This window comes from Ovis aries, chromosome 11, assembly GCF_016772045.2.
Source record: "Ovis aries strain OAR_USU_Benz2616 breed Rambouillet chromosome 11, ARS-UI_Ramb_v3.0, whole genome shotgun sequence".
Lineage (NCBI taxonomy): Eukaryota > Metazoa > Chordata > Mammalia > Artiodactyla > Bovidae > Ovis > Ovis aries.
The window spans coordinates 30,348,980-30,365,007 of record NC_056064.1 but is presented as its reverse complement, the minus strand read 5'-3'; the positions used below and the strand labels follow the sequence as shown (position 1 = coordinate 30,365,007).

General features: G+C 46.4%; 1 protein-coding gene across 5 annotated transcripts in view; it reads right to left on the bottom strand.

Moving 5' to 3' along the window:
- DNAH9 (dynein axonemal heavy chain 9) overlaps window positions 1-16,028 on the bottom strand; it is a 285,514-nt gene that overhangs the window by 47,510 nt on the left and 221,976 nt on the right. For 4 of the 5 annotated variants that reach the window (XM_027974876.2, XM_060394831.1, XM_060394832.1 and 1 more), the window contains 7 exons: window positions 15,116-15,304; window positions 12,010-12,245; window positions 9,950-10,072; window positions 8,266-8,470; window positions 6,458-6,622; window positions 3,097-3,237; window positions 531-701 (listed from right to left, as the gene is read on the bottom strand). In XM_027974876.2, the coding sequence (XP_027830677.2) occupies window positions 531-701; window positions 3,097-3,237; window positions 6,458-6,622; window positions 8,266-8,470; window positions 9,950-10,072; window positions 12,010-12,245; window positions 15,116-15,304 (1,230 nt within the window). The other variant, XM_042255676.2, reaches the window with a different exon arrangement.

The following is a 16,028-nucleotide window of genomic DNA, read 5'->3' as shown; positions in this document are numbered from 1 at the left end:
TACTTTAAGTTCTTACTGCCTCTCAGGAAGTATCTGAGTATACCATCTTTGGTATGGCCATCCAGTTTCATCCTCAGGGCTAGTTTGGATTGATTGGTAGTGGCTGCTGGAGGGCCCTGTGGAGGAGGATCTTCCTCATCCAGCATCACCACGAAAAAGTATAACGGTTGATTAAGCATGTCTGCCGTGAGTGGGACAATGGAGTGGATGGCCTGCGTGCACCATGCTGGATTTTCTTGTCTGATGCCTCTGCTTAGAGCTCAATAATCTTCACAAACTATGGGAACTGACGTTAAAAAAAGCAAAAGTTTCTTTGGTATTCAATGGTAAGACTCTGAGCTCCCAATGCAGGGGGCTCTGGTTCAATCCCTAGTCAGGGAGCTAGATCCCACATGCTGCAACTAAGACCTGGCACAGCTAAATAAATAGATGAATATTACATTTTTTTTAAAGAAAAAAGTTTCTTTATATCTGCTGGTTGGGCATATAAATTGACTTGTTTTCTGGAAGTGTCTTCAATCCTCTTTTACCTGGAAGGTGAGCTGGGCAAGGTAGGTCAGCTTATCACACTCGAAGAGCCCCCGGGCGGTGTACTGGCACACAGAGAAGGTGATGCTGTCTATCAGGTTGGCCACCCGGTCCTTGAGCTTCTCATCAGGAGCCGCCTTTTCCACGGCCTTCTGGAAGACAATGCTGAAGGCCTGGGGGCAGGAGATAGGACACTGGTAGCTTACATGGCTTTCTGTATGTAACTAGTGACCTTACCTCTGGTGAGTATTATAATTCACCAATCACAGAAATGTCTTCCCAGCATAACCTGCCAAGGAGGGCCAGTGGCAACAGGAAAACTTCTGACTTAGTTGCTCGTATAAATTACTATGTTGTCACAAAGAGGGCCAAGCTATGCAGCATCCTGTTTAGGTCCAGTGACCAAAATAAATTAAATCTAATAAGTTTTGTTGGAAACTGAACACAATGAACAGTAACCAGTTTGGGTGACTCTACCTTTAGATTATGAAATTCTCGATGGTAGAATCAACATCTTGTACAACTTTGCTCTCTAAAAGAGACTTGTATACATAATAGGTACTCAGAATATTTTTAATTAATTACTTTTCCTTTTGGTAATGATCCGAGTATCAGCCGTTCTTGGTCTTTCTTTCTAGTAATTCCACATCATTTGATGAGTCCTCTTACATGTGCTTTTTTCTTATGCACACTTTCTGCAACCGTGAGAGCACAGCCTGCTTTGGTTACATCTTCCAAATTGTACATGATGGGTATAATAAGAATCCATTTTCATACTGATCATATGAATCAATTTTCCATCATTTTAAACTTAGATATCAGAGAAGGCAATGGCACCCCGCTCTAGTACTCCTGCCTGGGAAAGCCCATGGGCGGAGGAGCCTGGTAGGCTACAGTCCATGGGGTTGCGAAGAGTCGGATTTGACTGAGCGACTTCACTTTCACTTTTCACTTTCATGCATTGGAGAAGGAAATGGCAACCCACTCCAGTGTTCTTGCCTGGAGAATCCCAGGGACGGGGGAGCCTGGTGGGCTGCCGTCTATGGGGTCGCACAGAGTCGGACACGACTGAAGCGACTTAGCAGCAACAAACTTAGATATAGACTACTTATAAAAATTGATAATACGAATGAATGTCTCATGAAAGAATGAATAAAGAAAATAATCATTAAAGAAAACAAAGGTCAAGGATGAATCTTTAAAGAAAATGAAAATTAAGATATTACTGGGTCTTTTCAATTTTTGGCCAGGCAGATTTCCAGTTTTCTTGCTTGCTTTTTTTTCTGGGACACATATTTTCATGGGCTTCATCTAATTTCCCTTTTTCAGGAAGAGTCACTGCAGTAGATTTCAACTACTCTCAAAACTAGGGAGGTGATTCCATAGTTACTAGGCTTATCACATTAACTTCTATACTGTTTTTAAAATCCCTTATATTTCTTTCACATGGGGCTATGACCTGAATATAATGTCAAGTATTGGATTTCTTTTAAAAACATACAACATTACAGAGACTCTGAGCTGAGGGGAGGGAATAGGGGCAGGATGAAATGCCATTTCCAGCCTAGTGAGTCCCAGGCGTGGAAGCCTTCTTCCTTCTCAGTGGCTCAGCTTCATCCCCACACCTTGGCCTCCAGGGGGCAGCTGGATGAGGTGTGCGCCCTGAAGGTGAGTGTCCTCTCTGTTGGATTAAACCAGAGAAGTTGTTCAGAGCCCCCTACAGACTCTGCAGCTATGGTCTTTTGGAGAACTCCTTATGGGAGGAAGATATACTTTCAGAGATGTACTTAAAATTGATAGGTCTTTATTATTTCATGAGTAAGATAAGCTTAGTTAGCACTTACAACTGCTAACATCTTTGATTTTGGAAATATATCAGCAACCACAAAGCAGTAGCTTTGAGGATATTCGGGTAATTGTGTGTGTCCGCTCAGTTGTATCTGACTCTTTGCGAACACCCTGGACCGTAGCCCACCAGGCTTCTCTGTCCATGGGATTCTCCAAGCAAGAATACTAGAAGGGGTTGCCATGCCCTCCTCCAGGGGATCTTCCTGGCCCAGGGATTGAACCCACATCTCTTGTGTCTCTGGCACAAGTAGGTGGATTCTTTACCACTGCACCACCTGGGAAGCCCATTAGGGTAACAGGGACACTAATTTAAAGTTTGACTATTAGTATGGCCTGCTTTGGTTTTAACAGATACAAGTGAGGTGCACATTTGATCAGCCCTATTAGCTGTGAAGCTCTCTGGGGCAAGGCTCCCTGCCGATGTTTCCTCTTCCACACGGTCAGGAAGCAGAGTGCTGGCTGGGTCATAAGTACTCGCCGAGTGAACGAGGCTGGGACCTGCCATGGCCTCTCCCTCTGTTTCAGCCAGATAACCAATGAGTCATGAAAGACCCAATTAGAGAGACGAGGCTCGTAAGGGCAAGTCGCTGCTCTCCTGGATCTGGTCTGAGAGACTTGCCACGGCTAATGAAACCCACGGACAAGCCCTTGTGCAGAGCCGCATGGGGCATGTCACGCTGCTGTGCTATGACTATGTAGAGGGCTCCGGGGCTAAGTCACCTTGAGAGAAAACTGGTACATGGGGTGGATCCTGCCGAGGTCGCTCATGATGAAGTAGAGCAGAGAGGCCCTGGCGGCGGCCGGCCGGTAGTGCTCCCGGGCCTCGTTGATTCTCACCTCGGTCACCTTGGCCTCCTGCACCTGTTAGAAAAAATCAAGAGCGGTCCATTGTTCGAACCAGCCAGGGCTCCCTGAGAATCACTGTGGCCGCTCCGTGTCAGCACCCTGTGTCTGTGGGTGGGCTGGGTGGATGCGGATGAGGGGAACAAGGGAGGGCAGAAAGCTGCTGTGATTTCCTTAACAGAGCTCGAGTGAGGAAGAGAGGACACACTCCTAGTGCTTCTAAGGTGAGCGTGTCAGCCCCTCCAGCTGGGGACACGTGGGAGATGCACACACAGATACACACACATCCACACACATCAGTGCATCTAATGTGAAAAGTAAGACAGGCAGGAGGACTCCAGTAAAAGCAGCATAATCGAATTTTCTGTTTTCTTTGTTACACAGACAGCTGTTCTGAATTGATTAGTTAATTAATTAGTCCTTGGCTGCGCTGGGTCTTAGCTGCTTTCTCTAGCTGTGGTGAATGGAGGCTTCTGTCTAGCTGTGGTTCGGGGACTTCTCACTGCGGGTCTTCTCTTACTGCAGAGCACAGGCGCCAGGACCAGGATGGAACCTGTGTCCCCTGTGTTGCAAGGCAGATTCTCAGCCACTGGACCATCACAGACGTCCATTGTTTTCTGTGCTCCGTAATTTTATGAATGTGTAAATTCACAGAGAAGATCTCTTTCAATGGAAAGGTCTATTTTCAGAAAATTTCTTATCAGAGGTAAAAATAAGAAGGGACCTAAACATCACAGAGGGATTCTGTAAGAATATCCTATTAAATATATCCTCAGTACAACCTGCCTTATACTCCAGGACAGAGTGAAACTGCTGATGATTCATGCAAAGCCCACAGGAAAAAATAAACCCTACTGAAGATGAGCTCACAATAAACAGCTACAAAGTTCAAGAGGAAGTGTTACCTATAGGGATAATTAGAAGACCTCCCTCTCAAAATCCACAGGAGCATTAGCATCCCAAGAGCTGAACACAATTGATCTACCATTAACTAGGGCTTCTCTCGTGGCTCAGATGGTAAAGAATCGGCCTGCAGAGTGGGAGATGCGAGTTCAATACCCGGGTCTGGAAGATCCCCCGGAGAAGGACGTGGTAACCTCCTCCAGTATTCTTACCTGGAGAATCCCATGGACAGAGGAGCCTGGTGGGCTACAGTCCCTGGGGTCACAAAGAGTTGGACATGACTGAGTGACTACCTACCTACCTCATTAACTAATTCTGTTTAAAAGCAGTAGAGATAAAAGAAAGTATAAAATCAGGACATTATAAAAAAGAACAGACATTATCTGAAAAAGAACTAAATAGAACTTCCAAACATGAGAATACAGCTATTTAAATAGGAAACTCAGTACACTGGTTAAATAATGAACTTGAGTTGAAAAAGAATAAGCAAACTAACAAATAAATCTGAGGAAACTGTTTAAAAAGCAGCTCAGAGAGAAAGAAAGTTGGAAAATATGTAAAAGAAGTTCTTAGACCGGGCAGATAAAATAAAAAGATTCAAAGTGTATGTAACAGAAATAAGTAGAGAACAGACAGAATAGGGGGGAAGCAATGTTTGAGATATAATGGTTAGGAATTTTCCAAAGTTGATTAAAGACCAGAGGTTTTACTTTGAAGAAGCAGTCAATGTCAAAGAAAGCTTACTATCCACAGACCCTTGAACAAGTAATTATTTTCTTTGATTAGAAGAAAATTGAATCCAAAAGAAGTAAGTGAGATGCAAGAATTTCTTAAATGTACAGTCAATTTAAATAACAAAGACTATAAAAAACATGACCAGTTTGGAAGTAGCAGATGAAAGCAAGGTAGAAGCAAAATGCTATAAAACAATAACGGAAGATGGAAAAAAATAATCAAAGTTTCTAATATCCTTCTAATGTTTTGAAAGAGGCTAGATATAGTGCTTAATTTTAGACTTTGTTAAGTCAATATATATATTGTTAAGTCACATATGAAATGAAATATATTTTTCATATATTGATGAAAAATTAAGATTAATCAATAAAATAAACAGTAAATAACTTTAAAACTAGCAATGGATAAAAGAGGAGGATAAAAAAAATCAAGAAAGGAGAAAAAATAAACAAAAGGATTGTTAATAGAAAGTATAAATCAAGGTAGTAGAAAGAAATCCAATTGTATCAGTAATGTTTAAAAATGTAAAACTTGGTTAAACCAGTAGTTAAAAGACAAAGATTCTCAGAAGAGAGTGGAACTGAATAGAAATCACATAGTTGCTCAGATTGGTGTTTTCACTGACTCATATTTTTCATGTCACCTGGGTCCTTCATGCTGTCCATTAACCTGTGTCCCTTTCATTCCCGCCTCCTCCAACAGCTGTTGAAAACCTTCACTCCTCTCCCCAGGCCCCCTATCTCAACACCACACCCTCACTCTCAGCAGAGGAGCTTGACTCATGCTTCCACAGACTGCATAGAGACTGTTGGGCTTCCCTGATGACTCAGATGGTAAAGAATATTTGCCTGCAATGCAGGAGACCTGGGTTCGATCCCTGGGTTGGGGAGATGCCCTGCAGAAGGGAATGGCTAGCCACTCCAGTATTCTTGCCTGGGAAATCTCATGGACAGAGGAGCCTGGTGGGCTGCAGTCCTTGGCGTCACAAAGAGTTGGACACGACTGAGGGATTAACACATACACACACACACACATAGAGACCATCAGGAAGGTTTTCCTTAATTGCCACTTTCCTTTCCACACCTTTAAAGGAAGGAAACATATGCTAAGTAATTTTGCAGGATGATAATTAAAAAAAAATTTTTTTTTGAGAGCTCAGTTTACTGGGACATCACTAAAATTTTCTCATTGAAATTAGACTTGTGAGATTTTTGCAGGTTGTGGGTTTTCTGGGGGTGCAGCCATGTACTTGTGTACCAGCATGATTCCTTAGCTTCAGGGCAACTCCATGGACTAAGGTATTCAGTTTGAGCCACTATTTCCTGCACAGAACACAGGCCCCTGCACAGATCTAAGTGCCGGTCAAACATTTGCAGAGTAGAGTTGTCAACAGAATTTTATAGGGGGTGAGGACTCTGTCATGCAGGTGGTGAGGTGGTCGTTTCAGGAATCCTGCCGAGCTCAACTTTCCAGGAGAAACTCGGGAAGATGGATCAGCCATCTCCTACTCTGACATTTGTCCCTGGACGGTGGACTCAGGGACCAGGAGGACGGCCTCTGTCCGCCCCCACCCACCCCAGCCCAGGCTGCCAGGTCTTACCTTTTTCTCAACTTCCGCGGCAGTCTGCTTGGTGACCTCAAGGTTCTCCACCAGGGCCGTTTCTCCCAGGAAGTTCCCGGAGGCCGAGGAGAGGCGAGAGAGCAGGTTGTCTTCCAATGTTTTGAGGGTGATTTTGAACCCATTCTGCTGCTTTGTGAGCTCTGACTGCAGTATCACATAAGGGAGAGTCAGGTATAGGAGCCCAGAGCATCCTGTTCTCAGGTAGGTCTGAACAGACAGAGGGTTTTGGGACCAGAGGCCCTGCCCTTAGCAAAATGGAGGTGGAACAGAGGAGTGCTCAGGACCACGAGCACGTCAGATCAGCTGAGGACCTGAACCCCAACTGCAGCAGTCACTAATCAAGTGATCTTGGGCTGAATTCCCCTTTCACAGTAGCCTTAGCTGGGTTAAACCTGGCCCTACACATAGCAGTGCTGTGCAAGGCTTAGCAGAATGCTGGGACATGGTCTAGTCATTAAATGGAAGTTATCTGAGGGAATAGCTAGAGGATGGGGTCAAGTTTTACTTCTCTGTCATAACTCTGCTGTCCTCAAAAGGAATAGCTCTCCTTTGTGAAAAGTAAAAGTGTTGGTTGCTCAGTCATGTCCGACTCTTGGTGACCCAATGGACTGTAGCCCGTCAGGCTCCTCTGTTCATGGGATTCTCCAGGCAAGAATACTGGAGTGGGTTGCCATTCCTTTCTCTAAGGGATCATTCTGACCCAGGGATCAAACCTGGGTTCCCTGCATTGCAGGCAGATTCTTTACTGTCTGAGCCACCAAGGAAGCCCTAATCCGTTATACTTCAATGCAAAGAAAAAAGCTTAAAGGAAAACCACATGCTTCAATCTGGCCTTATAACCAGGATTCACTCTTGACTCTCCTGGGAGTGCTCCATGCCAAAGGCTTATGCCATCTGCTTATAGAATATTTTTCTGAACTTCCCAATTTAAATCAGCTCCCTGGCTCTCTAATATTCCCCTGCTATTACAATCCAATCATATCTAAGGAGATAGGAAAAAGGACACTACTCGCTCCACACAAAATTGTGTTCCCTCCCAATTCATATGTTGAAGCCCCTCCCCCCCCCCCACACCTCCACACAACTGTATTGGAGATGGGGGTAATTAGATAAGGAGGTAATTAAGGTTAAATGAAATCATGAGGATGGGGTCTCTCTGGTGGGATCATTGCCCTTATAAGCAGAGACACCAGACAGCTTGCTCTCTGTGTGGATGCAATGAAGAGGTCTGTGAATGCACAGTGAGACGGCAGACACCTACAAGCCAGGAAGAGAGGTATTGCCAGAAACTGGACTCTGAACTCTGTCTTCCAGCTTCCAGACTGAGACAAAATAAGTATCTGTTGTCCCAGCCACTCAGCCTCTAGTATTTTGTGATGGCAGCTCAAGCTAAGATGTTCCCTAACACGGTTGAATCTATTTCTATTGCCCCTGCAGGAATGAATCCCATTTAGTTCTGGACATAGACACATGAACACTTGTGATGAGCGGTCCAAAACTGTCTTGGACAGGACTGCAGTTTCTCCCAGCTGCCTTCTGCTTCCTGGTCTTCAGCCTGCTCTACCTTCTGCTTCCCAAGGGATGTTCCAGGGAACTGGTGTTGTTTCAGGAACATGATGTTGTTCTAGCAACATGGTGTTGGTGCTCCTCTGAGCTCCAGAAGAACCACACGGCTCCACTTCTGAAGGAACATCCCCCACCCCCACATGCAGAGGAGGGTGCACGGCAGGGTCGGGTGGCAGAGCATCTCCCTCCTCCCTCCCTTGCTGGGTGGGCGCCTCGTGTACCTTCAGCTGCTCCAGATCGGGTCTCTCCATGCTGACCACCGCAGCCAGCAGCTGGTCCTCCAGGCCTTCCCTGGTCACAGTGAAATTGATCAGGGTGGCCTGAGCTTGCAGCTCCGGTTGGTAGTGAGGGTTGGCCAGCTTGGTGTGAAGGATGAGCCGGAACCTGGGGTTATACTCACACTCTTTGTCTCCGATTTTAATGAACCTGGAACAAAGAGGCTCGTGTGAAGGTGGGTGCCTTCCTGGGAGCTTTGGTCAGGGACAGAATCCTGCAGGGGAGTTTTGGCAAGGTCGTAGCAAACGATATTGCCATTCAGATGGACAGGCATGTCTAGATTGAGCTTTCACGCAGGGAACAGGGTGGAGGCTCACATACCTTCTCCCACGGCCATCATGTTTATTTTTTCGGGTAAGGCTGGAGGGAGAGCTATCCACTTAGTGGTGCACGTACGTGAGAGCGCATTATAAAATGTTTCCAGCAGATGGCAGTAAAGCACTTGCAGGAAGGGGCACCTTCTTAAGAGTTTGCCCAAAGGTGACTACGGGCTAGCAGTAAAGCTTACATTGTCTCGTGATTGGTGGAACATTACTTCTATGGGAGAAAATGCTGAAATAAGTAATTAAGTGCCTGCTAAGGACATGCAAGGGTGCTTCCCTGGTGGCTCTGTGGTAAAGAATCTGCCTGCTAATGCAGGAGACGTGGGTCTGGAAGATCCCCTGGAGAAGGAAATGGCAACCCATTCCAGTATTCTTGCCTGGGAAATTCCAGGGACAGAGCAGCCTGACAGGTTACGGCCCACGGGGTTGCAAAGAGTAGGACGTGACTTAGTGACTAAACAAGGACAGGCAAAGGTGGCTTAAGGTCGGAGCAGTGGGTCCGACCAGTCCTTCCCGATAACTCCCACCCCCTCTCCTATGTGCCTGTAGCCCTTCCCTGCCTCTCTCTTCCTCCCCCTTCTCCTAGACCCTTGCTCAGCCCTGATCAACTACTGGCACCCAGAGCAACAGGCACTCGTCGAATCGACAAAGACGTGAGTTCTCAGAACTCAGACAGCTGGCTTAGATGAAATCCTTGTGGTTAAAATTCAGCCTGGGGCTTCCCTGGTGGCTCAGTGGTAAAGAATCAGCCTGCCAATGCAGGAGACATGGGTTTAATCACTGATCCAGGAAGATCCCACATGCCGTGGAGCAACTGAGCCTGTGCTCTTGAGCCCAGGAGCTGCGACCACTGAAGCCTGCAAGCCCTGGAGCCCGTGTTCTACAGCAAGAGAAGCCACCGCAGTGAGAAGCCTGCACAAGCAGAGAGGAGCCCCCGTTCGCTTCAGCTAGAGAAAGCTCAAGCAGCAAGCAAGACCCAGCACAGCCAAAATATAAAGATAAATAAATAAATGTATATATAGAAAACAGTCAGCCTGCTTTTCCATCACGTTCCCTCAAGTTCCTCCAGAGGAGTGTGCTGTGGTTGTCAGGAAGCAGGCCAGTGAGTTGGCTGATGGCAGCTCCTCAGGAAACTTTCTCTAGGACAGGAGGGTAGTTAGGGGTTCCTCTTTTGGAAGAATGAGGAGGTGCTTCAGGAGAACTAGCTAGCTGGGAGAGGAGGCTCTAGGGAGAGCAGGTCTGTGCACGGTTCTACAGGGGCCATGGACCAGCCCCTTGGAAGGCCCGCAGGACAGCTGGGTCTCACCGTCCTTTCTTGATGACTTCTCTCCCCAGCAGGGGTCCTAGCACAGGATCGATGGACTCTCCCAGATTTTCAATCAGCACCGTGTCCCCGGCTTCCACAGCACACTCTACAGTCTGAAGGTATCTGAGGAGAGAGTTGGGCAGGTGAGAGTATGGCAAGCCATGGATTTGAGGCAGTTTAACAAGGCGGCTGTGGCCTCTGGAACACAGGGGTCATCTTGGAGGCACAGCTCTCTGGGATGACTTCAGGGGCACGTCTTTTTTTTATTTAAAATGACATTTATGTGATCTTGCCCATCGAGAGATGAACAGATAAAGAAGTTGTGGTACATATATACAGTGGAATATTACTCAGCCACAAAAAGGAACACATTTGTGTCAGTTCTAATGAGGTGGATGAACCAAGAGCCTGTTACACAGAGTGAAGCAAGTCAGGGAGAGAAAAAGCTAATATCATATATTAATGCATATATATGGACTTGAGAAAAATGGTACTGATGTACTAATTTGCAGGGCAGGAGTAGAGATGCAGAGGTATAGGACAGATCTCTGTCTAGAGGGAGGGAGGGGGGAATTCAGAGAGCAGCTCTGAAACATTCACATCACCATGCTTAAAGAGAGAGCCAGTGGGAAGGGGCTGCATGACACAGGGAACTCAGCCAGGTGCTCTGTGATAACCCAGGGGGGTGGGATGGGGTGGGGGTTGGGAGGAAGGCTCAAGAGGAATGGGACATACGTATATTCATGGCTGATTCATGTGGTGGTATGGCAGAAACCAATACAGCACTGTGAAGCAATTATCTTCCAATTTAAAAATGGTATTTATGTGATCTGATATGCTTCTAGGAAAAGTAACAAAATGCAAAAAGAACATGAATTTACTGTAATCCTTGTGTCATTTACATTCTGGTGTTGAATGTTCATGTCTGGATATATGATATTTTCAAGTTTATTATTACTATTTCTATTTATTTATATTATTCATATTTTTATTTATGTTTGCATTTGTATTTATGTTTATTTATTATTTGATCCACACAGCTCATTTAATTTACAACCTGGGTTTGGTGCATCAAATGTATTATAAATATTTTCCCATGTCATTAAATATTCTTCTATAACAATATTTATGTGACTGGCTATTAGAATGTATTGATACATCTTAATTTACTTAACAATCAATTATCAAAAGCTAGGCTGTTTTTAATTTTTCAATGTTATGCAGAGGTTTAATAAGCACATAAAAAATTGATTTTGCCTAAATAGATTTACAAGTTTGATGTGATTCAATTCACACAATAAATAACAATATAATTTTTTAAACCTTGACCAAAAATCTTAAAGTTAATCTTAAAAAAACAGTAAGAACAGTTTAAGAAATAAACAAATGATGATGAAAAATAACAGGAGGGATTTACATTAGCTGATAATAAAATATTTTCTATAACTTGAACAATACAGGTACATAAAGAAGTCTTAAAGGATATCACAGACCAAAAGTTGAGAGTGCTGGAAAAAGTGATGAATTATAGGGCTCATTTATTTATATGAGAAACTTCAAATAAGTCAACTGATTCAGGCTTCCCTGGTGACTCAGTGGTAAAGAATCCACCTGCCAATGCAGGGACTCAAATTCGATCCCTGGGTCAGGAAGATCCCCTAGAGAAGGAAATGGCAAACTGCTCCAGGATTCTTGCCTGGGAAAACCCCACGGTCAGAGGAGCCTAGAGGGCTATAGACCATGGGATCACAAAGAGTCAGACATGACTTATCAACTAAACAACAACATAACTGATTCCTTTTGCTATACACCTGAAGCTAACTCAACATTGTAAACTAGCTGGACTCCAATAAAAACAAAAATAAAAAGAAAGAAAAGCAGAGACTCAGCGCCCAAGCATCTCTTGCTGAGATGTTTCTTAAACTGAGAGGGCAATCAGGAGAAAACTCCTGGGGGGACCAGCAGGATAGAAACAATCTTCGGTGATTTAAAATCCACTCATCACACTTTTCCCTTCTGCGTAGTTGGCAAAGTGGGAACTTCTGTGTGCAGACACCTACCCCTTCTGGCCGATCTGGGTGACCCGGAGGTCCTCACCATACTTGTTCTTGATCCATTTGATGCCTTGTAGCTGAGGGTCCACCATGAGCGGCCAGCGCTCGCAGCTGAGGAGGATGGCGGCATTCTCCGTGGACATGCGGTCTGCAGGGAGGCCCTCATTCTGCCATGTGGCCACATCAGCATCATCCATCAGCATCTGCAGGGGGTCCAGGCTGGGGGTCACCGGGATTGGAACCTGGTGGGAAAGAAAGGGCACAGGCGCTCAGAACAGAAGCAGGGGGTGGAGCCAAAGCTCATTCAAAAGACAGAACTCCTCTAAAAAGCAAGACCAAAATCCCCCTGAGGAGAGTTTTCCTGGCTGTGTGATTGTGGAGCATGTTTTCTCAGCGTCCTGATAGTCTTTTCTCTTGAGGAATGAACGGCAGCAGAAATTCCACCCTTGTCATCCTTGGTTCTTCGGTATATTCTCTAAGTCAAATGACTACCGTAGATCAATCAGATCAAATCCAGGTGTGTCTGCTCAGTCGTGTCTGACTCTTTGCAGTCCTTTGGACTAGCCCACCAGTTCCTTTGTCCAAGGGATTTTTCAGGCAAGAATACTGGAGTGAGTTGCCATTTTCCTCCTCCAGGGGATCTTCCCAACCCAGGGATCCTTGTCTCCTGCCTTGCAGGTGGATTCGGTTCAGTGGTATAGAATCTGCCGGCCAGTGCAGGAGCCACAGGAGATGCAAGTTTGATCCCTGGGTCAGAAAGATTCCCCTGGAGGAGGAAATGGCAACCCACTCTAGCATTCTTACCAGGATAATCTCATGGACAGAGGAGCCTGGCAGGCTGTAGTCCACGGGGCTGCAAAGAGTCAGACATGACTGAGAAACAAGTGTCATTTGCATGTTAATCAGCAGTCTCCATCCTCCCCCCACGTTAGCAGAGTCATCTCCTGTCGCGTTTCTGTGCTTCACGGCCCAGGCTTCACACCAGCGATCACCCTCTCCTCTCACTGGCATCACCACTTGCTGCCAATGCCCAGCTCCCAAAGGACGGCAGACCCTCTCCTTTCTCCTGCTGCAGACCACCCCCCTCAACACAAGGCTGCTTGCAGGAGCTCGTCCCGCAAACCTGTCCACTGTTGGGAACCCTACCTTTTCTTCTGTTTACCTCTTTCAGCTCATTTAATTCTTCTCAGAATAATCATTTTTATTAGAAACTTTTTCTTTTAATTGGGGTAAAATTCACATTCCTTAGCCATTTCAGAGTGCACAAATCAACAGCATTTAGTCATTCACAATGCTGTGCAACCGTCAGCTCTGTCTCTTTCCGAAACATTTTCTTCACCCCGAAATGAAACCGCATGTCTACGAGCAGTCACTCCCCATTCCCGGCTACCCCCAGGTCTTAGCAGCCTCTAATCTGCTCTCTGTCTGTGTGGATTTGCCTATTCTGGATGTTTCACATAAATGGAATCATGCGATACGTGTGACCTTTTGTGTCGGCTGCAGAACGCTCTTGAGGTTCACACATGTGCACTGTTATTAATATTAACCTCTCCATCCTTCTCTTCTCTGTGGTTTGTCCTCCCAGTTATCTCAGGAAAGCCTCTCCAGACCATCTCCTTTCCCTTTAATTATATCTGCTAAGAGTACGAATGGCCAATTCTATACCTTCGAGCAGATCTCAAAGGGAAAACCAGACGCTGGAGGTTCTTATCCTGAAATCAGAAATGTATTTCAATAGAATCGTTTTCCTTTGTAATCGTATTCATTCCATTTTACATGCTACAAAACATTACTGTGAGAAGGAATGCATCGGTTTTATCAGACTGCCAAAAGGGTCCATGGCACAAAAATACTTGAGTCCCCCAAGCAAAGCTAGAAAACGCCTCATTAACCTGCTATTGCGCTCCTTGCCTTCATTTGTTCAGCTAACGATTGTCCTTTCAACAATTTCCTTTCCATAGATGTTCAAAGTGAATAAATAACAGCTTAATTTTTTATTTATTTCCCAGTACTGTAACTGTTTTTTAATTTTTAAAAAAATTAAAAAAAATTTTTGGCCGTGCCATGTGGCATGTGGGATTATAGTTCCCCAACAAGGGATCAAACCTGTGCCCCCTGACTTGGAAGCGCAGAGTCTTAACTACTGGACCACCAAGGAAATGCACTATAACAGTTTTTAAACTGCTGTTCAGCAAATTATCAGGTGGGTGGGATTTTATGAGCTGATCTGAGAAGCCAGCCATCACTAGACGGTCCGGGCTTTGTGTTCCAAGGAGACACCTATAAACGCATTCTGGAACACAACCGTAACTGCATGTGGTGATCCTTCCGTGCTAACTCTCAGGCAGCCGCTTCTTATGACTCTCGTCTTGTCTGCTGGACTAAGACTGTCCCGCCGACACCCTGGTACAGACTGTCTTCTGTGCCTCCTGCCAGTGGCATGTAGGACAGGCTGAAGACTCGGCAAGTATTTGTGGGTTGAGGACCATGAGTGATGTGGGAGTGCCGAGGGGCAACATACCCTGAGTCCTCTTCAGCTGGAAACTGGCATTTCCCCAGCAGGTCATGTCAGCGTGGAGGGAGAAGCTGGGAGTAACAGCCACCTACTCACACTGAGAGCTGAGGACGTTTGACCAAAGCCAACGAACTGCCTTCATAGGGGTATCTGTGGGTCACAGACACAGATGGTGGACTTTGGGGCGCAGTAACCAGGGGGCAGTGCAGCATTTCCATGGGGAAAGAGGCTTGCCCTCCACTGCTGCTATTAAGTTTGGCACAAGAGCAGGAAGGTTGGAGGGAAATACAGGATGTATTTGGTGCCTCCTGGGTTTAACAGTTTTGAGAACTGTCAGGAGACAGCATGGAGGGGGTGGACCAGAGTTCCCACACAGACCCCAGAAGGAGGACAGGCGCTGTCCCCAGGCGACCTGGAGGGCAGTGCATGGCGGTACATAGAAGTGCGGAAGGACATGGGTGCCCAGGTCTCCCTCCTGGATCCCGGAGGTCACTAGGGGACGCTCTGGAGGTGATGGGAGGAAGAACGCAGGGAGGGACTAGAAGATTTGGATTGTTATTGTCACGTGAGCTCATGAGTGACGCGGGCCAGACAAACCTGCAGCTGGCTCAGGTAGGGCCTCCACGCCGCGTCCAGGAGGCTCTGGCGGTATCGCTTTGTAAAGAAGCCCAGGTACGAGATGGAAGCTGCAGTGAGTAAAATGTCTCCACATAATTTCCTTTCTTGTTGCTTGAAGTTCTGCACAGCTTCTGCCCATCTCACATTTTCAGAGGCCAGGCCTCCCACCTGCCATTTCAAAGAGCAGAGAGGGGGAGAAGGCACGTCATACCACGGGCCACAGAGCCGCAATTCAGCCACAGAGACTGCACAGCACACGTTTCCCAGCAGGGGACTCGGGACATCATCTTTGTGGCCCTTGCGATCAATGCGGGTTTGCACCGGCCGCAGCAAACACTGCAGCAATGAGCCCCTGTTCTCTGCCCTGAACCCGACGGGCCGTGGAGAGACAGGGTCTGAATGCAGGCTTCAGGGCTCTGCCCTCGACAGGCATAGAGATGAACATGCCTGGCTCGAAGGGCTGTGAAGAGGATTTAGTGTGACTGTGTGTGATCATCACTTGGGCTCATGTCTGGTACTCCAAACGTAGCAGAAACTCAAGCACCTCTCCCTTCTCTTCAAATACTGAAGATATGAAAATCAAAGAAAATCAACTGCACTATACATCACTCACAGCGGGCGAGATGGGCATGGTCATTAAGGCACAGATGCACAGAAATGAAGTCCCACGACTGCAGAGCAGGGCCTGACTCTGGCGGCCCACATCAGTGGCGCCCTCGCTGGAGGAGAGACAGTCTCCCTGTGGGAGGGCTGTGAGGCGGGCTGTTAGGGGAAGCTTGGTTTCTGTGCTATGCACACGCATGCATGCTCAGTCGTGTCCGACTCTCTGCAACCCCCTGGACTGCAGCCCACCAGGCTCCTCTGTCCATGGGATTCTCCAGCAAGAATACCA